This window comes from Pleurodeles waltl, chromosome 9 (assembly GCF_031143425.1).
Source record: "Pleurodeles waltl isolate 20211129_DDA chromosome 9, aPleWal1.hap1.20221129, whole genome shotgun sequence".
NCBI lineage: Eukaryota > Metazoa > Chordata > Amphibia > Caudata > Salamandridae > Pleurodeles > Pleurodeles waltl.
The window spans coordinates 431479700-431504937 of record NC_090448.1 but is presented as its reverse complement, the minus strand read 5'-3'; the positions used below and the strand labels follow the sequence as shown (position 1 = coordinate 431504937).

The 25238-nt window shown below is 43.6% G+C and overlaps 1 protein-coding gene across 1 annotated transcript in view; it reads right to left on the bottom strand.

The window, feature by feature from the left end:
• The window catches only part of LOC138259478 (cytochrome P450 2C19-like), a 564007-nt gene that overhangs the window by 372433 nt on the left and 166336 nt on the right, over positions 1-25238 (bottom strand). Inside the window, exon 3 of the mRNA XM_069207248.1 lies at positions 10836-10985. Within this exon, the coding sequence (XP_069063349.1) occupies positions 10836-10985 (150 nt within the window). The remainder of the gene's footprint in view (positions 1-10835; positions 10986-25238) is intronic.

Below are 25238 nucleotides of genomic sequence, written 5' to 3'. Positions count from 1 at the left end.
GATACAAATGAATCTCCAAGGACTCCTGCCCCAGTACACAACCTTCACCTCCGGGCGAATCCAGAAAAATGGCACAATCTGGTACACAAACTTGCTTTTAAAAGGGTTTTCTTTATACCCTAATTATAAAGTGCAAAGTGCGAGGTGCCACATAAAGAGACCTGGCCTACGTATTTCGGCAAAAGCCTTCGACTGGGCCATCCCATGGTGCAGTGCAACAAAGCAATTCAAAGGAACATTCTCAATTTTTTTCTTTTTTTTACCTTTTCTTGTATACCCACACCATTAAATAACAGTGCACACACACAGAACGTATACCAGCAAATATTAACATCTTTGCTTTATACAATTTTTCTCACTTGGTCAATCTCTTCCAATCTCTTCCATATACAGGAGAAAAAGAAGTGTATTTCTTTTTTGATTTCAATAATTATCTAGTCCTCCTATTCACATTCCCACAGTAAAATGTACTTGATCATATAATAATGATGTAATTCATGCGAGAGAAGATGTGCAAAAAGTCTTTAAAGGATAATAGCTAATATGTTTCTTTCCACAGTTATCAGTCCAATCAGATCAACTGTCCTCCCCATTGAGACAGGCTGTCCTCACATAATATTAATATTAATAAATTATAATCAATAATACAATGACCCTTCGACCCAACAGGACATGGATCCCAAAAGTAATTCATCAACAATCTATCTTAGTGGAAATAAAAATAATTCTGCTATATCCCATGATTTTAGTCCGGTAAAGTACCAATTTACCCACGACTCCATTCCCCTTGCCCTCCACTCGATGAGCAGTTAGTCTCATAACAATATACAAATTCATGACCATGTGCAACCTTTATGAAGCGTATAAACTAGATGTTGCAGGGACCAAAATGTTCCAAACAGTATCAGTATGACTATGGTCAATCCCTGAGATCATAGGAGCACAGATGTTCCAAATGATATCAAAATAACAATAGTCAGTCACTGAGCAATAAATCCCTAGATCAAATAAAAGATTCCTTCTCCAGTTCTATCTCAGGTTCATAAAAGTACATACAGTTCGGCATCTGTGTTAAACCCCAAGGTGTTTCTGTTCCAACTGTCATAATCAACCTCGACTCCGCCCTCCTGAGGGTCAATTCACGATCTCCTCCTCTTACATTAATCCGTACATGATGGATCCCATAGTAGCAGAGATCCTTATATTCTCCATTGTGCTGTTCCAAAATATGCTTGGCAGTAACATAGGAAAAGTCTTTGTTGGCTATTGCTCTTAAATGTTGTGATATATGTAACCTCAACTTATTTACAGTGCTCCCTATGTATCTCTTGCCACAGCCACATTCCAGGGAGTAAACTACAAACGGGGTTTCACATGACATCCGTTTTATGATCTTCCTCATGGAACAATCAAAGCATTTAAACTCTGTCATATTTTTACCATATCAACATGCTTTACATTTGGTGCATTTAAATAAACCCTCTATCTGGAGCCAATTTCTTGTCCCACTCCTTTGCAGAGGTAGGTAGCTTTTAACCAACAAATCATTTAAAGATGATTTTTTTTTTTTGCACGTGATTCTAGGATGCTAAGCTACCCAGTCTTTCAGCTCTTCATCTTTCTTTATGGTTTTCCAATTCTTCCTCAGGGCTGTCTTAATTTCCTTGTCTGAGCAATTAAAATCCATGATATATCTGATGGTGTGATTTAGGTCACTTCCCTTTACCCTTTCATTCTTTGAGATTAACAGATCCCCCCTATCTTTTTCCAAAGCTTTTTTCATTGCATTATCCAATACGGATATCAGGTACCCTCTTTTTACAAACCTCTGAAACATCTCTCCACCTTGCATTTTGAAGCCACTCAATTCAGAGCACTTTCTCCTAGCTCTCAGAAATTCTCCATATGGCACACTCCACTTAAGTGCTTTAGGATGTGAGCTGTTGGCAAATAGAATACTATTCCAACTGGTGGGTTTACGATATAGCCTCGTGCTGGTTTTGTCACATTCAATGTACATTTTAATGTCCAAGAAAGTTATTTATTCTTTGCTTATCTCAGATGTAAATTATAATCCAAATGGATTATGTTTTAGTGAGTTTATGAACATCTCCATGATTCTGCACCTTTTCCTCTGGGAGCAATCGTCACTATGAATTTGAGAAAAATTGGGTTTTGTTCTCCAATTTTAAACACAACCAAAATTGCTTTAGCCAATTTTGATACATAGCAACAAAATTATGTGCTCTATAAACGTACCACTGTGGTATAACTCTTTGGTTAAGATGAATACACCTATATACTGTTCGTTTAAATGTGTTAATGCTTGCATATTTTACATATCTGATAACTGCAAAAGCAATATGTGTTCATATTTTCAGATATCCAATCTAAATGTAATACCCCCTCCTCTGAAAACCACAAGTATGTTAAATTATTCCCTCATCTCATGATGAATAAAACTGTTCTATTTCTCATCGTCAATGTTTGTACTTAGATCTTTTCTTCAATATTCACCGATTTCTCTGGTCACAGTGCTTCTAAAACATCTAAAACTTGATCTCTGCTAACTCTTCCAACCTACTGAATGTATGTTAATTTTTTAATCCTATTGTACATACTGATTATACACTACAACAGTGGAAGAAAAGTTTGCTCTTTAATGTTTCTATTTAATTACCATATTTTATTTGCAAACTAATTTGTTTATATTAAACAATTATTATTTGCCTCCTGTTAAATTGCATAATGCAAACATACTTGACAAACTGAATTGTTAGCACTGTAATATAGAACCTGGCACACTGAAACTTATGTTGCTATGAGTTGGCAATCTGTCAACCTTTTGACCATGCAAGTCCAGTGGGATTGGATTTTATGTATGAGAAATTAATTGAAATCTCTTTTAACAAAAATAAGCAGTCTTCTTTAATTAAATCTTTAACACGGAAAAGACGGATGATTATGTTTCTAATTGCTAAATGTATCCAAGTATTTAGAATACTATTTAGTTAAACTGCAGCAGTAGCCCTATAGATGTTCTTTAATTTATGTTTATTTTAGATTTTATACTGTTCTTATTTAGATTGCCTCCTATATTTGTATCCACTATGTATGTTTTTCTCACTAGACAACACTTTTTGCTGATATATTTAGTTTATTTGTTCTTGTACTTTACAAAATTCAAAAAAAAAAATTGCAGAACAAATAGCTCTGTGAGTTAATGTGTCTCCTGTGAAATTGTGTGTGTGTATGTTTATTTATTTAAAGAGTTTTATATAGCACCAGCAAGACCCAGGGGTATCACAATGCTTTACAGACATAGTCAAGGCAGTGTTAGAGCACACACTGATTACAAAATAAAACTTGTTGAAATTTGGATCAGAGCACTTCTTAGAGAGGAACAAGCATATAGTAAATAATTTGAGGAAGATATTCCAGTTGTGTGTTAGGTGTTAGAGTCCGAAAGATTGAGGTGCTGATTGAAGAGAATACCTTTTAATTGTCTTTTGAAGGTCGTGAAGGAGGGGTTCTTCTTTATATAAACAGGAAGGGAGTTCCATATTTTGGGGACTTTGCCCGAGAAGGAGCATGTAAGGGCTTTTTGATTATGTTTTTTGGGTGGGATGAGAAGCAGAGTGTTTGTGCTTATTAAATTTCTCATTTGGCCTGCCTTTGTGAATTTGGATGCAAGGTAGGCTGGTATTTTGGTGTGAAGGACTTTGTGAGTGAGACAGGCAGTTTTGAAGTATGAGCATATGTGCATGCGAGTTGGTATGCTATAAATAACAAATGTTATGACTCGTCATGCAAGGACTACGTTTTTCTCCCCACAGAGATGAAAGTGTGAGTTGGGCCTACTAGAATTTGTAACTGATATGCGCACATCTTTGTATCAAGAGTTTATCCCAGTGTAGTATTTTTCAAGGCAGAAACTGCATACATATATTTTTATTTATTTGATAGATTTTATTGATTTTGATTTCCTTTTGTAACTCTGAAGACTTTGCTGCTTTGAGTGACCAAGCCACATTGCACAACTGGTAGTGTACATCTTCAATGTGCCTTTCGCTGAGTGGAGAGTGGGCCATGGGGAATCAAGAGAAAAGGAGTAGCCAGCTCTTTTGTTATTGTAGGTCCATACTTATCATGAGAACAGTGAAACTGCAAGTCCCAGATAGAAAAGTGCTGCTTGTTAAGAAAATAAAAAATAGAACTAGTTGACGGGTGTCATGCTACTGATGCATAATGCATATTACTTCCACTTCTCTTTTCTTGTCCCAATGGTTATTCCATGAGTGAATTCACCCATTCACCATTCTCTTTCCACTGTTTCAAAGCTGTCTATACTTTCCATAAATGGGTAGAAACAACAACTCATAAAACCTCTCACCTCCCATTCAACTTTTGGTTCCTTTTTGTTCCCTATTCCTTCCTGATATGTTTTGGGCTTCTTTTCGTGGTTTGGTGGCAGCAACCTCTTTGCTTCCAGTTGCTGTGTTCCCCCCTTAAGGTTCATTTTACTTTGGTTAATGAATTTACAGTCTATCTTGCACAATCTTCTGATGCAGGCCTTTTCCCAATGGCAATCGGTGGAACATACATCTCTGATACTACAGAGTCTTCAGGACTGTGGGTTTTATTTAACCGGTCCAAATCCCTTCTCAAACCTTCACAGAGGCTGCAGTATATTGGAACAGTATTCGATAAAGCACAGGGACTTATCCTTCTCTCCAAAACCAGAAAGCTCAGGCTCCTTTTGCAGCGATCGCTGTTGAAGGAGAAATCATCTATGAGAGACTGGATGCAAATTTAAAGGAAGATGGTAAATGTTGCCATCTATTCAATACTAATTAGAAAACTAATTAGTATTGAAGAGTACAGTCATCATGCCTATTATCCTCTTTCCCCTCCCTCTTTTTAGGTGGCAATGCTTAGTTTAATACTATGGTTGAGGTTTCACTTCAGTCAGTTGATAACTCACATCCTGGACCACTGCCTTCTGCTACTGAAAGACTACTAAAAATGGATTCTAATCACTCCCTAGGTCTGAAAGAATATTCTTTGGTGGACCTTACCACACACCCTGAACAGAGGAACATCTTTTTCCTAACCCATACCATTAATCTGGACTATGGATGCCAGCAGCGTGTGTATGTTGGGTAGTGTTAGATGACCTAACTACTCAGGGGCTTTGCTAGACATCGGAACTGGAGAGGTCCTCCAACTGGAGGGAGCAAACAGTTGTTTGGAGGTGGATCCATTTTTTTCTCATTTCTTAAGGGAAAGAACCTTGGTTACTCAAACCAACAACAGAGTAGCCATGTTGTATTTCAGCTGGCGATTCGGCACAGATTCCAGGTCCCTGAACTTGAAAACACACCTCATCCTTACCTGGGCAGAATGCAACCTTATAAACTTTTCAGCCATCTATGTCAAAGGATCTCTGAACACTATGGTGGACTTTCATTGCAAGATTTTCACCTCTTATCAGGATTTTGTCCTGAGCCTTCTCATCTTGCTAGAGATTTTCAGGAGGTGGGGAGTTGCTGTACTGGATCTTTTTGTGATGGCTCACAACTCACAGATCCCCTCGTCCTTGTCCAGATATTGTGCCAAAGAATCAGCAGCCATAGATTCCTTGACCAATCCTTCTTTATGCATCCTCTCCTATCCCACTAATCCCAGAGTTTTGGCAAGAATTCAGAGGGAACCACTTAGTTCTGCCTTTCTGGACAAAAATACCTTATTTTTTCTAGTTGACACACCTGCAGATTGAACCAGAGTGGATTCTCCCACTAGCTCCTTCTCCCCTCCGATATTCTTTCGGATCTCCTGACACATTGGTTCAGCTAAGACTATTGGTCTGGTGGTTGAAACAGCAGAATACATGAAGAAGGAGTATTTCCGTTTCAGTTTCCACCTCTTTACAGGCGTCTAGGAAACTCTCCACCAGCAGAGTCTATAGTCACCATTGAGCTTCCTCCAACAACTGTCTAGAGACAAAAAATTCTCCTTTCACTACTGGTAGTCCCAATGTTCCCCAATTTCTACAGGATGGGTTTGACAAGGAATTATCAGTATCCAAACACAGATTGCAGTAGGCAGAAATTATAGCATTTGGATCTTCCTGGAATAAATGGGAGTTTGTGGAGCCTATGGTAGCTAAACTATTTAGGGGGTTGTAGGAGGCTGGACTGGCTTGTAGTGAGTACCAAGGGGTACTTGCACCTTGCACCAGGCCCAGTTATCCCTTATTAGTGTATAGGGTGTCTAGCAGCTTAGGCTGATAGATAATGGTAGCTTAGCAGAGCAGCTTAGGCTGAACTAGGAGACGTGTAAAGCTACTACAGTACCACTTAGTGTCATATGCACAATATCATAAGAAAACACAATACACAGTTATACTAAAAATAAAGGTACTTTATTTTTATGACAATATGCCAAAGTATCTTAGAGTGTACCCTCAGTGAGAGGATAGGAAATATACACAAGATATATATACACAATAGCAAAAATATGCAGTATAGTCTTAGAAAACAGTGCAAACAATGAATAGTTACAATAGGATGCAATGGGGAAACATAGGGATAGGGGCAACACAAACCATATACTCCAAAAGTAGAATGCGAACCACGAATGGACCCCAAACCTATGTGACCTTGTAGAGGGTCGCTGGGACTATTAGAAAATAGTGAGAGTTAGAAAAATAACCCTCCCCAAGACCCTGAAAAGTGAGTGCAAAGTGCACTAAAGTTCCACTAAGGACAAAGTAGTCGTGTTAGAGGAATAATGCAGGAAAGACACAAACCCGCAATGCAACAACTGTGGATTTCCAATCTAGGGTACCTGTGGAACAAGGGGACCAAGTCCAAAAGTCACAAGCAAGTCGGAGATGGGCAGATGCCCAGGAAATGCCAGCTGCGGGTGCAAAGAAGCTTCGACTGGACAGAAGAAGCTGAGGTTTCTGCAGGAACGAAAAGGGCTAGTGACTTCCCCTTTGGTGGACTAATCCCACTCGCCTTGGAGAGTCGTGCAGAAGTGTTTTCCCGCCGGAAGGACGCCAACAAGCCTTGCTAGACGCAAATCGTGTGTTTGGCGTTTTTGGACGCTGCTGGGGCCCAAGAGGGACCAGGAGGTCGCAAATTGGACCTGAAGAGGGAGGGGACGTCGAGCAAGACAAAGAGCCCTCACTAAAGCAGGTAGCACCTGGAGAAGTGCCAGAAACAGGCACTATGAGGATGCGTGAAACGGTGCTTGCCGAAGTTGCACAAAGGAGTCCCACGTCGCCGGAGACCAACTTAGAAAGTCGTGCAATGCAGGTTAGAGTGCCGTGGACCCAGGCTTGGCTGTGCCCAAAGGATTTCCGCCGGAAGTGCACAGGGGCCGGAGTAGCTGAAAAGTCGCGGTTCCCAGCAATGCAGCCCAGCGAGGTGAGGCAAGGACTTACCTCCACCAAACTTGGGCTGAAGAGTCACTGGACTGTGGGGGTCACTTGGACAGAGTCGCTGGATTCGAGGGACCTCGCTCGTCGTGCTGAGAGGAGACCCAAGGGACCGGTAATGCAGCTTTTTGGTGCCTGCGGTTGCGGGGGAAGATTCCGTCGACCCACAGGAGATTTCTTCGGAGCTTCTGGTGCAGAGAGGAGGCAGGCTACCCCCACAGCATGCACAAGCAGGAAAACAGTCGAGAAGGCGGCAGGATCAGCGTTACAGAGTTGCAGTAGTCATCTTTGCTACTATGTTGCAGGTTTGCAGGCTTCCAGCGCGGTCAGCGGTCGTTTCCTTATCAGAAGGTGAAGAGAGAGATGCAGAGGAACTCGGCTGAGCTCATGCATTCGTTATCTAAAGTTTCCCCAGAGACAGAGACCCTAAATAGCCAGAAAGGAGGGTTTGGCTACCTAGGAGAGAGGAAAGGCTACTAACACCTGAAGGAGCCTATCAGCAGGAGTCTCTGACGTCACCTGGTGGCACTGGCCACTCAGAGCAGTCCAGTGTGCCAGCAGCACCTCTGTTTCCAAGATGGCAGAGGTCTGGAGCACACTGGAGGAGCTCTGGACACCTCCCAGGGGAGGTGCAGGTCAGGGGAGTGGTCACTCCCCTTTCCTTTGTCCAGTTTCGCGCCAGAGCAGGGGCTAAGGGGTCCCTGAACCGGTGTAGACTGGCTTATGCAGAATTGGGCACATCTGTGCCCAACAAAGCATTTCCAGAGGCTGGGGGAGGCTACTCCTCCCCTGCCTTCACACCATTTTCCAAAGGGAGAGGGTGTCACACCCTCTCTCAGAGGAAGTTCTTTGTTCTGCCATCCTGGGAAAGGCCTGGCTGGACCCCAGGAGGGCAGCTGCCTGTCTGAGGGGTTGGCAGCAGCAGCAGCTGCAGTGAAACCCCAGGAAGGTCAGTCTGGCAGTACCAGGGTCTGTGCTACAGACCACTGGGATCATGGAATTGTACCAACAATGCCAGGATGGCATAGAGGGGGCAATTCCATGATCATAGACATGTTACATGGCCATATTCGGAGTTACCATGGTGAAGCTACATATAGGTAGTGACCTATATGTAGTGCACGCGTGTAATGGTGTCCCCGCACTCACAAAGTTCAGTGAATTGGCTCTGAACAATGTGGGGGCACCTTGGCTAGTGCCAGGGTGCCCTCACACTAAGTAACTTTGCACCTAACCTTTACCAGGTAAAGGTTAGACATATAGGTGACTTATAAGTTACTTAAGTGCAGTGTAAAATGGCTGTGAAATAACGTGGACGTTATTTCACTCAGGCTGCAGTGGCAGGCCTGTGTAAGAATTGTCAGAGCTCCCTATGGGTGGCAAAAGAAATGCTGCAGCCCATAGGGATCTCCTGGAACCCCAATACCCTGGGTACCTCAGTACCATATACTAGGGAATTATAAGGGTGTTCCAGTAAGCCAATGTAAATTGGTAAAAATGGTCACTAGCCTGTCAGTGACAATTTGGAAAGAAATGAGAGAGCATAACCACTGAGGTTCTGATTAGCAGAGCCTCAGTGAGACAGTTAGTCACTACACAGGTAACACATTCAGGCACACTTATGAGCACTGGGGCCCTGGGTTACCAGGGTCCCAGTGACACATACAACTAAAACAACATATATACAGTGAAAAATGGGGGTAACATGCCAGGCAAGATGGTACTTTCCTACAGGGGTTTGACCTACAAGACCTATAGTCTACAATTATTTTCTCCACTGAGTCCTTCCATCAGTAATTTATTTTCCTCAAGGTTCTCCCTTTGAACCTCTGGAGCAAGCATCTGAAAAATCCCTAACTCTTAGAGTATTTTTCTTGTGGCTATCACCACAGCTAGATGCCTGGAAGATGCCTGGAAGAGCTGGGTGCTGTTGTCTGTCACCACCCTTACCTGAGGGTATTTGATGACTGTATTGTTAATTCCCATAACCCCAAATGTTGCTGTAAGGCTAACCAGAATTTCAGAGACATCAAGGTGAAAATGATTCTGTCACTCATACACCTTTTAGATGTTGTAAGAGCAGTGAGATTTACTTGTAAAGATCTGCTGAATACAGAGTTTCTGATTTGCTTTTCGTTAACTTTGGGCTGATCAAGAAAGGTCAAAGCCTTCTTTGTCCTCCCTAGCTAGGTGGATTAGTATGGTCATGCCACTGGCCTTTCAAACGTCCGCTAAGGATATCCCACTCCAATAAAGGTATAGCAGCTTCCTTGATGGAATCCGCAGGGGTTCCCTTTAGCTACAGTCTGGACTTCTCTGTCTACATTCTTCTTAAATTACAGGCTAAATGTGGCCCGTGTTTCAAACATAATCATGTGTTGGTTTTCAAGAACAATATATTATTTTTTTTTGTTGGGCTACTGTTTTTCTTTTTGTTCTTCTGATGAGTGAGGCTCTTTGCTTGGGAAGACCTCTTGGAGTAAATAGTAGGACGAGGAAGGAGCAGAAGACGTAATGTTAGGATCACTTACCAGTTATCTTCATTACTCTGGTTCTCTCTTAATTGCCCCAATAATTACAAATCTCCCTCTCAGCTTATCTCCTCAGTCTTTTATCAGGAAGGCTAGATTGGGAACAAGAAGTACTGTTGAAGGGGACGGTTTTTAGGTAGTTCCTTGGACCCATCTATTGAAAGAGAAGACAGGTTTGAAACAGTGGAAGGCTAATGATGAATGGGTACAGGGAGAGTCAGAGTAATGAAGATTACTGTTAAGTAATCCTTGCATTTCCAAATACTGACCCAGCCATCTGTCCCATGTTTCCTCTGAACAGGTTGCATTCTGGAGTTTGAAGGAAGTACCCAAGTTGCAGCTATGTTGTTTAACAAGTATTCCCAAAGCCGATGGGTCTGGCTTTAATGTGCTGACGTATGTAAACAGCATACAGGCGAGCACATTAAAGCCAGACATATGGGTTTTCCCAATGCTTACTTTTTAAATCTTTTCATGCGAATAATGCAATGTGTTATAAACTGAGTCAGACCAGAAAAACACTGGCAATGAACCTAAAGCATCCCCTTGGTATTGAAACGCACAAGCAAACGAGTGGGCCCAGTTGGATGAAAAATAATAAGTATCGGTTTGCATTTGAATGTTTTGCTGAATGTGCTTGACTCCAGCATTAGAGAGAAGTAGCTTGTCTTACAGTTTATTGCAGAATTTCTTTTTTGTGCATTCTGCACCACCTCCACCGAACAGGAACTAAAGAATGGGTTCCCTGTTTTAAACTGAAGACTGCAATGTATTACTCAGCACACGTACTGGATTAGTATGCTTATGTGAGATGGTGGTGGGATTATGACTAATATTTCACACTCTGTTATATAAAGTACCTTTAGTTTTTCTAAGTTCTTCCACCAAAAACTGGGCCTCCTCCTGGATCCGCTCTTCAATGCTCCTCTTTCCCATCCCAAAATTCCTTAAGGTTATGAGGGAAAATCGCCGCAGTTGTTTCCAGCGCTCTCCATTGCTAATTACAACACCTAGAACAAAAACAAATGTGATTATCCTCAGAAGTAAAATATGTCTTTAAGAAGCTAAAACTATGACACAGAAGAGTAATGTTTACTGGGTAGTGTTGAAGCAGCATTACACTTCTGCCTGTCACATAGCACAGATTTTAGATTTCTTATCTGTACATTATTCCTGGTTAGCCGCACATGGAGCACAACCTGGACCAGAAAAAAGAACACTTGGGACTCAGAGTCATTCCATTTCATGAATATCATGTGAGAGATGCAGACACTGTGCTTGACATAGAAGCAGGTATAAACAGAGTAGGTCTAGACTATTCAAGATCTTAGTTAGACACGGCCACTGTTTATCAAAGCTGGACATTATTTCTTAATATGTAACATCTTTGACCAGCCATGTGTGGGCCTCTAGCCTGCCCACTACTGCAACTACTCCTTCTGGACAATGCGTCAATCCCTCAATGGATCCTTTTTACTTCAATCAACACCTGGCCAATGATGATACCCTTTTGTGGTACCAAACTCTGCTTAATAATGCAGATTTGGAGGGAACTCACACCCAACACTAAGGTCACATTTTTATACTCAGTCATCAGTCTGACTACCATCATGGCCCATAGTCCAAGATGTTTATTGCATACCAATAATGTCCAGCAGTACAGAAGAGGATCCATGATATTTGGGGGCCCATTGTGATAATGGAAGGTTTTGTAGAACCACAGAGTTTCTAGACTTCCTATCATTAAAGGATCAGAAATGAATAGGAAGACAAATATTATCAGAGCAAGGCACCGTACAATCCCCTCTTGCATCAGTCACTGAATAAAAATGGAAAAGGTCCAGATGAGATTTTTTTAAACTACTCCATCAAGAAACTAAGCTCCTGTTTTATGAATCAAAAAGCTGATTTTGTAATCTAAAGTTGTGAAAAGTAAACAATCTGCACTTTCGTGGTGTTACTAGTAAATAAATGCTCATACCCACCAGAAATGAAAGATGATCTGATGCTTTTATTCAACTGTAGTGCAAGATTAGCTGGATGATAATCAAAGTTCACATCGCCTGTGTGCTTGGAGAATTAGGAACAATCATATGAGATGCACATATACTCCTACACCATTTATAACTCTCTAACCGTGTCAGGGCAAGTCTCCCATTTTAAACAAGTTACAAACATCCTATATGATTCCAATCAGTCACACGTTGAGGAACGAGGATCTGTAGTTCTCAAAGTTGACACCATAAATCTTTTAAATTATCAGATTAGGGCCTGCAGACATGACTAAGAGCCTCACTGGAATGCGCTAGATGCAGAAATTGTGAAATTTAGTGTGGTTCTGTGTGCCCAGAGTTTCTCTCTGAAATGACTCTTCAGTGAAAAACCACACCACACCAACTGTTAACCATGTGCTTTCACTGACCTTTTCAAACTCTCGACTAGTCCATTAGCTTGTGGTGAATAAACTTCAGTTTTACAGTGTTTAACCCCCTGATCCCTAAAAAATTCCACCATCGTAGAAGGGACAAACTCTAAACCATTATCGGTGACTATACATTCAGGAAAACCTTCTTTTACAAACTCATCTCTAAAAAATTCAGTCACCATCTGGGTGTTGACTTCTTTGACACACACCACAGAAACCCACTTAGAAGGGAAGACCATCAATAATAAGACAGATTATTCTGCCTAGGAGTGTTAATTAAAGGGCCCCACAATATGCACAGCCACCTTACTCCATGGCTTCTCAGGCACTTTCATAGGTGACAGGGGAACCGTTCTCTGTGACTCGTCACAGTACGCACACTACACACTCTCCTTTACCAACTTCTTAACTATCTTATCCATTCGTGGCCACCAGTAGCCTTCTTTCATCTGAGCTTTGGTCCTCTTCCTGCCTATATGACCCTCACATTACAAGTTTACTTTCTTGTCCCGCAACCCTTCTGCCAGCACGAATCTCTCACCTCTACACAGAAAACCATCAACAATTGACAATTCATCACACACTATCCAATAACGTCCCACATTGGTCCCTAGGTACTTCTCTGGCCACCCTCTTCCCAAATATTCTTTCAAGGAAACCATAGCCTGGTCCACCTGTGCTGCCTTACTCTACTCTAGCTTAATCAAAGCTTGTTCTTGTAGCCACAACACACCGACTTCCCCACAATCCCCATTGTCCTCCACAACAGGTAATCTTGATAAGCTGCCTGTGGTCTTGTTACAAGACCCACACAAATATCCCATGAGGAAATTGTAATCCCTCATTCCTGCGATCCACCTACTGATGTAAGGTGTATCCTTTTTACTACCTTTGCAAGCGAACAACATAACCGGTGGTCTATTGTCTGACCTCACCACAAAAGGTAGGCCCTACAAATAGAATTTTAAATGCAAAATGCCCCACATACACACAAGTGCCTCCTTTTAACAATGGAATAGTTCTCTTCTGCACCCCTCAGAGCCCTAGAGGCAAAAGCAACCACCTTCTTTTCCCCTCCACAATCTGAGACTATACCACACCCAGGGCCAGATGTAGCAAGTCGGCAATTTGCGACTTGCAAATTGCGAGTCCCTGCGACTTGCAATTTGCAAGTCGCAAATTGCTATGCAGTACGGTGTCTCAGACACCGACTGTGACTCGCAATGGGGTCGCAATGACCCACCTCATGAATATTCATGAGGTGGGTCGCAAATTGCGGCCCCATTGCGAGTATAGGCACTCGCTAACATGGAGGCCTGCTGTCGTCAGCAGACCTCCATGTTTGCGACCTGCTTTTCAATAAAGCAGTTTTTTTTTTTTTTAAGTGTAGCCCGTTTTCCTAACAGGAAAACGAGCTGCACTTCAAAAAAAACGAAACCTTTTGTTTCGGTTTTTTTTCAGGGCAGGGAGTGGTCCCTTGGACCACTCCCTGCCCTGAAAAAATATTTTGGGGTCCAGTCACAAACTGGAAGGGGTCCCATGGGGACCCCTTCCAATTTGCGATTGGGTTACCATCCACTTGAAGTGGATGGTAACTGCGATGCCATTATATTGCATCCCAATGCGACTCGCAAATAGGAAGGGAACACCCCTTCCTATTTGCGAGTCTGAAATGCATTTTGCGAGTCGGTAACGACTCGCAAAATGCATTTCTGCATTGGGATACGCGTTTAGCGAGTCGCAAACGGCAAATTTTGCCGTTTGCGACTCGCTAAACGTTTGCTACATCTGGCCCCCAGTCCCTTTAGACTTGCGTCAGTGGTTAAAATTGTTTTCCTAAGGACAACAAACTATCCAAGTATGGGAAAACTTCCAGTCCTCTTCTTGACAAACTCAAAAGCACTTCTATAATCCTCTGTCCATACAAATCTCTTTCCCTTCTTCAGTAGAACCATATTGGTTGAACCACACTCACAAAATTCTAAATAATTTTATGGTAATATTCAGCTAGTCCTAGGAAGAAATGTATCTCATCTTTGCAGGTAGGTTTAGGAGCATCAACTAAAGACTTAGGGCCTGATTTAGAATTTGATGGAGGAGTTACTCTATCACAAATTTGACGGATATCCTATCCACTGTATTACAATTTCCATAAACTATTATGGAATTGTAATACAGCGGATGTGATATCCCATATATTTGTGACAGAGTAACCCCCTCCACCAAACCCTAAATAAAACCCTTAGCAAAATTAGGTTTGGGACTAATCCCATCACTGGAAATAGTATGTTCCAAGTAGGATACCAAAATCAATCTGAACCTACATTTCTCCTTCCTCACAGTTAAACTATAGTCTCCTAATCTACCAAGTACTTGAAACTGTTTCTTATCATGGTGTTCTTCATCTTTTTCATACACCAAGATTTCACCCTGAAAGATTTTAATCTCAGCAATCCCTTCTATCACTTTCATCATCACTCTCTGGAAACATGCCACCACCGATGCAAGTCCAAACAGCACATGGACGGACCGATAGGCTCCTAGAGACCTGACAAATGAAGTCAGATGGTGGGACTTCTCACTCAATGGTACTTGGTGGTAAACAGCTGAAAGGTTCATCACACTGAACAGACGTGCACACTTCAGTAGAGACAATTCTTGCCCAATATTTTGCAAAGGTTGCGTGTCAACCCAGAAGGTTTGTTCAGGTCCCTTAAATCAACAAACATTCTCAAACTTTTGCCAGTATTCTTCAGTGCCACCACTACCTAAGCCTGCCATTCTGAGGATTTAATCTCCTCAATGAAACCTAACTTCAGCAGCCTGTCAAGTTCTTCCTTCAAGAGATCTAGCATCAAATGTAGCTACTTCCTCCAGTGAGCCTGTTGATGATGGTGTGGGTACTCTTTTAGATGCTGTTTATGATAGTAGCTTAGTTGGGTCCCCTCTCTATCCCCCGTCTAATCAGGCATTGTATAATTTTTAGCCTCCCCTTGCATGTTTATATCACTTCTATATCTCCTAGAGTGTTGATGCATATTTGGATTTCACAGTTTAGGTGATTTGGTAAATGATTTGGGGGGATTAGAGGATAGAGTTAATTGTTTATTCGTTTGCAGAATATATCCTGTAATATTTATGACTTCACTGGGGCTGTACCGACTCTGCTTGATCACTGTTATTTCTATGTCAGTCATTGTTGTCAGCAAAGTCATGTCTTAACAAAATGCAATCATCTCTGTGCTAAAAAAATGTGGCACCGTCCTCACTTTGTGCACAACAGGTATTGCTCCCTCCTTCACCACAATACTGTGTTTAAATCTTTTAAACGTTCTTAACTTTTCTCCAAAAACATCAGGAAATTTCTATATACTGGTTCTCCTGTCCACAATCTACCAACATCACTTGCTTACGTGCATTGCAATTGAGAGTAATATCCAAATGTCTCTAGTGTCTCCACTCCAATAAGCCATTGATTCTTTTCACTAGATACACGTTTCCCCATGTCTTCCTTCCCTTGAAATTAATCAACTTGGGATCATACTCCATAACATGAATGGTTGCACCACCATAGCCAAAAGTCTTGATATACGGTTTGCTGAGTTCAGTTCCGTCACGTTTATACACCTCCTCCCAGATACGTTCAGTAGCCAATGTGTAGGGTGAACCAGAATCTGACAATACAGTCAATTGTTTTCCCCCTAATCATCACTTCACACCATCACTACCACACAACACATCCTTAGAAATCACCACATCCACATCCATGACTGCATCTGTGACAGCAAATACCAGCTATCTGACACCCTCATTCACTTTGTCAAATTGGTGCACTATTTTACTTACATTACCCAACTCAGAACCCTTCAATACTCTGGCAAAGTGCCCTTTCAATCCTGACATCTTGCAAATGGCATTTTTAGCAAAACAATTCAGGTTGTCCACTTCCACATCATTAACACTTGAGTTTGCTACTGTCATTCTTACTCTTAGCCTCTTCTACACTCTTATCATCCTTTATGGTAGCTATAACTCTGGAAACACCCCCTTCATCATGATGTTCCTCCACACTTTTTAACCCAACACAATGCATATTCAGTACCCTCAATAATGGTAATAGCTTCTTTTTAGCAAGGGTTTTTAGACAACAATTTCCCCTATACATTGATATTGTTTGTATAGTACAGCAATTGATCACAAATTAACAAATCAGTCAAGTCCACAAAATCACACGTCCTAGCCAAATTCCTCAAACATGCCACATAGTTACTAATGTCTAACATTTCTACTGACATCTCATATACATCTCTAGGGTTACCTTCTTCATCGCCGAACAGGAATCTCATCTAAACTTTCATATATGTTCCTATCCTCTAAACACTGATTTTGTAAAAAAACACCTTGGTTTCAAGATGTAGAAAATCTTTCTTCCCCAATAGCCACTAAATAAGAGTCAAAATACCATGGTAAAGTTTGCTCCCCCACCTCACATAAAAATTGTGGGGGTTACATCATCATCCCTGTTGCTGCCTTAACTTTATACTGCAGCACAGTAACCAAAAAAATAATCTAATACAATAAGCTAACAAAATAAACTAAAACAAAAACCTGTTCATTCAGGAGAACTGTCATCCAGTAGTGCCTTCTTTTTTCACCTCCATGAGCCAGTCAAATCAAGCTACTACATGTCACAGCTCACAAAGTGATGCCCAAGATGCCACAGGGTTCATGGAATTGCTACAAGCTGGAATCAGGACAGTTTCCCACTGGTGATGTGATGCATGAGGGATATAATTCTGGAGAATAATGACACGATTGCCAACCAAATTTCAGAATTTGCCAGAAACTCTAGTCAGGACTGCTCGCCACATGGTGTGATGCACACAGAAAGTGATATTACATTCGACATTTCACAGCAAGCCCATTCCCCTCAGGGCGATGTGCCCGATGTGAGAAACCACCTGATCCAAGATGGCGCCAAACATCACCAGTTGTGATGGCACTACTTCCTGACACTGCCCAACCCAGTACAAGCAGTTCCATACAGATGTGATCATGCAGACACCTAGCAGCAGAGAGTGATGCCAGTGCGCTCTGAAGGCTTGAAACACACTCACTTCACAGCAGCCTCACGAACTTCTCATGCGCCTCCCTGCCCTCTCTCACACTGTGGCCGTCAACTTCTTGTGTCTGGTGCACAACTTTGTACGATGAAAAAACAGTTTTTTTTTTTTTTTTACAAATCCTAGAACTGTGTCTCAGGAAAGCTTTTGCAGCTTTCAATCCTCAATCAACGTACAACTCTCCTCATGTAGATGGACTGGCTGAGAGATAACAACCTCACGTACACTGACCCTTCCACAGGTTCCACAGCTCGTCACCAGATTTCGGATGTTGTGTCGCACCAAGGGATTGATGAGACATGGAACCAAATAAGTGTATAGTGGATTCATTAGAACAATCTTGCAACAACACCAAACAGGTCCTGCCCACGCCTCAGCCACCTCCAACTGCCATACCACCCATCAACATTCTACATAGAACCAGATGAGCTAATGACACTCCATTACATAATAAGTGACCAGTCCTGGTAGTCAAAACACAACACACTGCATGGGAGTGCATATTTTTTCTTCGGAGAGCATCATACTCCATCCCTTGCTTATCCTCACACACCCAAACTCTTGCCTCTACCCTAATGCACAGTGCTTTTCCACAGCATGTCGGGTGCCAGCTTTCATGATACCCTAGATGTTGCCCTCCACCCTCATTCCTCCCATCTTGAAAGAGTAGAAAACATTTCTTTCTATGCTTTCCAAGTGGCTGCTGTGCTGCACGACGCAATGCAATGCCACAGTTCACAATGCATCACACAATGTGCCTGCAATCTTTAAAATGTAGAAAACACACTTTTCTATATTTTTTAAATGGCAGTAATCGCTATCTGCTTTTCCGATGCTAATGCTTTTTAAAACCTGTGATATTGACATTCAACAGAGTCACCTGCACAGCAATAGCACAGTGAGTGTAGGAGGCTGGACTGGCTTGTAGTGAGTACCAAGGGGTACTTACACCTTGCACCAGGCCCAGGTATCCCTTATTAGTGTAGAGGGGTGTCTAGCAGCTTAGGCTGATAGAAAAGGTAGCTTAGCAGAGCAGCTTAGGCTGAACTAGGAGACGAGTGAAGCTCCTACAGTACCACTAGTGTCACTTGCACAATATCATAAGAAAACACAATACACAGATATACTAAAAATAAAGGTACTTTATTTTTATGACAATATGCCAAAGTATCTCAGTGAGTACCCTCAGTATGAGGATAGCAAATATACACAAGATATATGTACACAATACCAAAATATGCAGTAATAGCAATAGAAAACAGTGCAAACAATGTATAGTCACAATAGAATGCAATGGGGGCACATAGGGATGAGGCAACACAAACCATATACTCTAGAAGTGGAATGCAAACCACAAATGGACCCCAAACCTATGTGACCTTGTAGAGGGTCGCTGGGACTGTAAGAAAACAGTGAGGGTTAGAAAAATAGCCCACCCCAAGACCCTGAAAAGTGGGTGCAAAGTGCACCTAAGTTCCCCAAAGAGCACAGAAGTCGTGATAAGGGAATTCTGCAAGGAAGACCAACACCAGCAATGCAACAACGATGGATTTCCTGACGAGAGTACCTGTGGAACAAGGGGACCAAGTCCAAGAGTCACGATCAAGTCGGGAGTGGGCAGATGCCCAGGAAATGCCAGCTGTGGGTGCAAAGAAGCTGCCAGCAGATGGTAGAAGCTGTGGATTCTGCAAGAACGACAAGGGCTAGAAACTTCCCCTTTGGAGGATGGATGTCCCACGTTGTGAAGAGTTGTGCAGACATGTTTCCGTGCAGAAAGACCACAAACAAGCCTTGCTAGCTGCAAGGGTCGTGGTTAGGGTTTTTGGATGCTGCTGTGGCCCAGGAGGGACCAGGATGTCACCAATTGTGTGAGGAGACAAAGGGGGCATCCAGCAAGACAAAGAGCCCACTCAGAAGCAAGCAGCATCCGCAGAAGTGCCAGAACAGGCACTACAAAGTGGAGTGAACTGGAGCTCACACAAAGCAGGGTCCCACGACGCCGGAGGACAACTCAGGAGGTTGTGCACTGCAGGTTAGAGTGCCGGGGACCCAGGCTTGGCTGTGCACAAAGGAAATCCTGGAAGAGTGCACAGGAGCTGGAGTAGCTGCAAAACACGCGGTTCCCAGCAATGCAGTCTAGCGTGGGGAGGCAAGGACTTACCTCCACCCAACTTGGACTGAAGAGTCACTGGACTATGGGAGTCACTTGGACAGAGTTGCTGAGTTCAAGGGACCTCACTCGTCGTGCTGAGAGGAGACCCAGAGGACCGGTGATGCAGTTCTTTGGTGCCTGCGGTTGCAGGGGGAAGATTCCGTCGACCCACAGGAGATTTCTTCGGAGCTTCTAGTGCAGGGAGGAGGCAGACTACCCCCACAGCATGTACCTACCAGGAAAACAGTTGAGAAGGCGGCAGGATCAGCGTTACAAGGTCGCAGTAGTCAGCTTTGCTACTTTGTTGCAGTTTTGCAGGCTTCCAGCGCGGTCAGCAGTCGATTCCTTGGCAGAAGGTGAAGAGAGAGATGCAGAGGAACTCTGATGAGCTCTTGCATTCGTTATCTAAGGAATTCCCCAAAGCAGAGACCCTAAATAGCCAGGAAAGGAGGTTTGGCTACTTAGGAGAGAGGATAGGCTAGCAACACCTGAAGGAGCCTATCAGAAGGAGTCTCTGACGTCACCTGCTGGCACTGGCCACTCAGAGCAGTCCAGTGTGCCAGCAGAACCTCTGTTTCCAAGATGGCAGAGGTCTGGAGCATACTGGAGGAGCTCTGGGCACCTCCCAGGGGAGGTGCAGGTCAGGGGAGTGGTCACTCCCCTTTCCTTTGTCCAGTTTCGATCCAGAGCTGGGCTGAGGGATCCCTGAACCGGTGTAGACTTGCTTATGCAGAGATGGGCACCATCTGTGCCCATCAAAGCATTTCCAGAGACTGGGGGAGGCTACTCCTCCCCAGCCCTGGCACCTTTTTCCAAAGGGAGAGGGTGTAACACCCTCTCTCTGAGGAAGTCCTTTGTTCTGCCTTCCTGGGCCAAGCCTGGCTGGACCCCAGGAGGGCAGAAACCTGTCTGAGGGGTTGGCAGCAGCAGCAGCTGCAGTGAAACCCCGGGAAAGGCAGTTTGGCAGTACCCGGGTCTGGGCTAGAGACTCGGGGTATCATGGAATTGTCTCCCCAATGCCAGAATGGCATTGGGGTGACAATTCCATGATCTTAGACATGTTACATGGCCATCTTCGGAGTTACCATTGTGACGCTATACATATGTTGTGACATATGTATAGTGCACGCGTGTAATGGTGTCCCCGCACTCACAAAGTTCGGGGAATTTGCCCTGAACAATGTGGGAGCACTTTGGCTAGTGCCAGGGTGCCCACACACTAAGTAACGTAGCACCCAAACTTTACCAGGTAAAGGTTAGACATATAGGTGACTTATAAGTTACTTATGTGCAGTGGTAAATGGCTGTGAAATAACGTGGACGTTATTTCACTCAGGCTGCACTGGCAGGCCTGTGTAAGAATTGTCAGATCTCCCTATGGGTGGCACAAGAAATGCTGCAGCCCATAGCGATCTCCTGGAACCCCAATACCCTGGGTACCTCAGTACCATATACTAGGGAATTATAAGGGTGTTCCAGTATGCCAATGTAAATTGGTGAAATTGGTCACTAGCCTGTTAGTGACAATTTGGAAAGAAATGAGAGAGCATAACCACTGAGGTTCTGGATAGCAGAGCCTCAGTGAGACAGTTAGTCATAAAACAGGTAACACATACAGGGCACACTTATGAGCACTGGAGCCCTGGCTGGCAGGGTCCTAGTGACACATACATCTAAAACAACAAATATGCAGTGAAATATGGGGGTAACATGCCAGGCAAGGTGGTACTTTCCTACACAACCCCCCCACCCCCCAAACGAAGGACAATAAGACTAGCCATGACCTGAAGAGTCTTCATTGTCTAAGTGGAAATATCTGGAGAGTCCATCTGCATTGGAGTGGGTACTCCCAGGTCTATGTTCCACTGTATAGTCCATTCGCTGTAGGGATATGGACCACCTCAACAATTTAGGGTTTTCACCTTTCATTTGTTTGAGCCAAAGTAGAGGTTTGTGGTCTGTCTGAACAATCTAGTGAGTGCCAAACAGGTATGGCCTCAACTTCTTCAGTGCCCAGACCACAGCAAAGGCCTCCCTCTCTATGGCAGACCAACGCTTTTCTCTAGGGGTCAACCTCCTGCTGATAAAAGCAACAGGTTGATCCTGGCCCTCAGAATTAAGTTGTGATAAGACTGTCCCTACCCCTAATTCAGATGCATCAGTTTGGACAATGAATTTTTTGGAGTAACAGGGGCTTTTCAGGACAGGTGCAGAGCACATGGCCTGCTTCAGCTCCTCAAAAGCTTTCTGACAGTTTGCTGTCCATAATACCTTTTTAGGCATTTTCTTAGATGTGAGGTCATTAAGAGGGGCTGCAATGGTGCCATAGTTCTTTATGAAACTCCTGTAATAGCCAGTGAGGCCTAAAAAGGCTCTCACCTGAGTCTGAGTTGTAGGGGGAACCTAATCTATAATACTTTGGACCTCTGTAGTCAACAAAAAATCTAATTTCCATTTTACCATCTTTGGAATGAGGTTTTGGTACAAGTACCACAGGAGAGGCCCATGGAATTTCAGAGTGCTCAACTACTCCCAGTTCAAGCATTTTCTGCACCTCTTGTTTTATGTAGTCTCTGACATGGTCAGGCTGCCTATAGATCTTACTTTTGACAGGCAAGCTGTCTCCAGTATCTATAGTGTGCTCACACCAAGAAGAGGTGCCTAGCACAGTAGAAAAGAGTTCAGAAAACTGACCCAGGAGATTTATGCAGTGGTCTTTCTGCTCAGCAGTAAGACAATCTGCCAAAACTACACCTTCCACTAGAGCATCTTGTTCTGTGGAAGAGAAGAGATCAGGGAGAGGATCACTCTCTTCTTCCTGTCCCTCATCTGTTGCCATGAGCAGGGTGAGATCAGCTCTGTCATAGTAGGGTTTCAGGCGATTGACATGGAGCACCCTAAGGGGACTCCTGGCAGTGCCTAAGTCAACTAAGTAGGTGACTTCACCCTTTTTCTCAACAATTATGTGGGGTCCACTCCATTTGTCTTGGAGTGCTCTTGGGGCCACAGGCTCCAAGACCCACACTTTCTGCCCTGGTTGGTACTGAACCAAAACGGCCTTCTGGTCATGCCATTGCTTTTGGAGCTCTTGGCTGGCCTGAAGGTTTTTACTGGCCTTTTTCATGTACTCAGCCATCCTAGATCTTAGGCCAAGTACATAGTCCACTATGTCTTGCTTTGGAGCTTTTAAAGGTTGTTCCCAACCCTCCTTCACAAGTGTTAGAGGACCTCTTACAGGGTGTCCAAATAGGAGTTCAAAGGGGCTGAAGCCCACTCCTTTTTGGGGTACCTCTCTGTAAGCAAAAAGGAGGCAAGGTAACAGGACATCCCATCTCCTGCGGAGTTTGTCAGGGAGCCCCATTATCATTCCTTAGAGAGTTTTATTAAACCTCTCAACCAGTCCATTTGTTTGTGGATTATAGGGTGTGGTGAACTTGTATGTAACACCACATTCCTTCCACATGGCCTTTAAGTAAGCAGACATGAAATTGCTTCCCCTGTCTGATACCACCTCTTTTGGGAAGCCTACCCTGGAAAAGATTCCCAGGAGGGCCTTTGCCACTGCAGGAGCTGTAGTGGTCCTTAGAGGAATTGCTTCAGGATATCTGGTGGCATGGTCAATTACCACCAAGATAAACCTATTGCCTGAAGCAGTAGGTGGGTCAAGGGGTCCGACTATGTCAACCCCTACCCTTTCAAAGGGAACCCCAACCACAGGCAGTGGAATATGGGGTGCCTTTGGGGTGCCACCTGTCTTGCCACTGGCTTGACAGGTTTCACAGGACTTACAAAATTCCTTTGTGTCCTCTGACATTGTAGGCCAATGAAACAAGGGGACAAGCCTGTCCCAAGTTTTCATTTGCCCCTAATGTCCAGCTAAGGGACTGTCGTGGGCTAGAGTTAGGAGGAACTTTCTGTATTCCTGAGGAATCACCAATCTCCTGGCAGCTCCAGGTTTTGGATCCCTTGCTTCAGTATACAAAAGGTTGTCCTCCCAGTAAACTCTATGAGAGTCACTTACTTCCCCATTTGCTTGTTTGACAGCTTGCTGCCTTAGACCCTCTAGTGTGGGACAGGTATGCTGTGCCACACTCAGCTCCTCCCTGGCAGGCCCCCCTTCACCCAAAAGCTCAGCAGTGTCTGCTTCCAGCTCCTCTGGTGTAGGTTCTGCACAGGGTGGAAATTCTTCTTCCTCAGAAGTTGAATCCACTGTAAAGGGAGGGATAGTAGGTAGTGTTTTATCTTTACTAACCCTAGCTTTAGGGAGCACTTGGTCCATTCTTCCAGGATCCAAGTCACCCTGTCCTTTTTGCTTTTTGGCCTGAGCCCTTGTCAAAGCAAAAATATGCCCTGGAATGCCCAGCATTGCTGCATGAGCCTCCAACTCCACTTCTGCCCAAGCTGATGTCTCTAAATCGTTCCCTAGTAGACAGTCTACAGGTAAATCTGAGGCAACCAAACTTTCTTTGGACCAGTAACCCCCCCCCCGTTGAGATTCACAACAGCCATGGGGTGGCTAAGAGTGTTGTTATGAGCATCAGTCACTTGGTACTGGTGACCAAGTAGGTGTTGTTCAGGGTGGACCAGTTTCTCTATTACCATGGTAACACTGGCACCTGTGTCCCTGTAGGCCTGAACCTCAACACCATTTATTAGGGGTACTTGCTTGTACTTATCCATATTAAGGGGACAAGCAATCTAGGTGGCCGAATCAATGGCCCCCTCAGAGACTAACACAGCCTTTGTGGTCTCCATAACAAGACCAACCCCAACTAAATTACCAAAAGTGAGCCCAGCTACTCCCTTGGATTGGCTATTAGTAGGTTTGCTCCCACCACTACTGCTATTACTAGGGGCACTAGGTGTAGCAGCAGGGGTTGTAGTGGTAGGAGGCTTGGTGCTTTTCTTTGGACAACTGGGATCTGTTGTCCAATGGCCTTTTATTTTATATAAATAGCACCATGGTTTCTTTTCTTTGTTTTGATTTGAAGAGGATTTGGGCCCACCACCCCCCCAGAGTGTTTTTGTGGGCCTGATGAAGACTCATTTTTAGATTTGTCCCCACCCTTGTCAGAAGACTTACCATCCTTCTTCTTGCCATCCTTGTCACCCCCTGTATGAACTTTTCTGTTCACCCTTGTTCTGACCCATTTGTCTGCCTTCTTTCCCAATTCTTGGGGAGAGGTCAGATCTGAGTCTACCAGGTACTGGTGTAACAAATCAGACAAACAATTATTAAGAATATGCTCTCCCAGGATTAAGTTATACAGGCTTTCATAGTCAGAAACTTTACTGCCATGTAACCACCCCTCCAGGGCCTTCACTGAATGGTCAACAAAGTCTACCCAGTCTTGTGAAGACTCCTTTTTGGTTTCTCTGAACTTCATCCTGTACTGTTCAGTGGTTAAGCCATAACCATCTAGGAGTGCATTCTTAAGAACTGCAAAATTATTGACATCACTTTCCTTCACAGTAAGGAGCCTATCCCTACCCTTTCCACTGAAAGATAGCCATAGGATAGCAGCCCACTGCCTTTGAGGGACCCCCTGTACAACACAGGCCC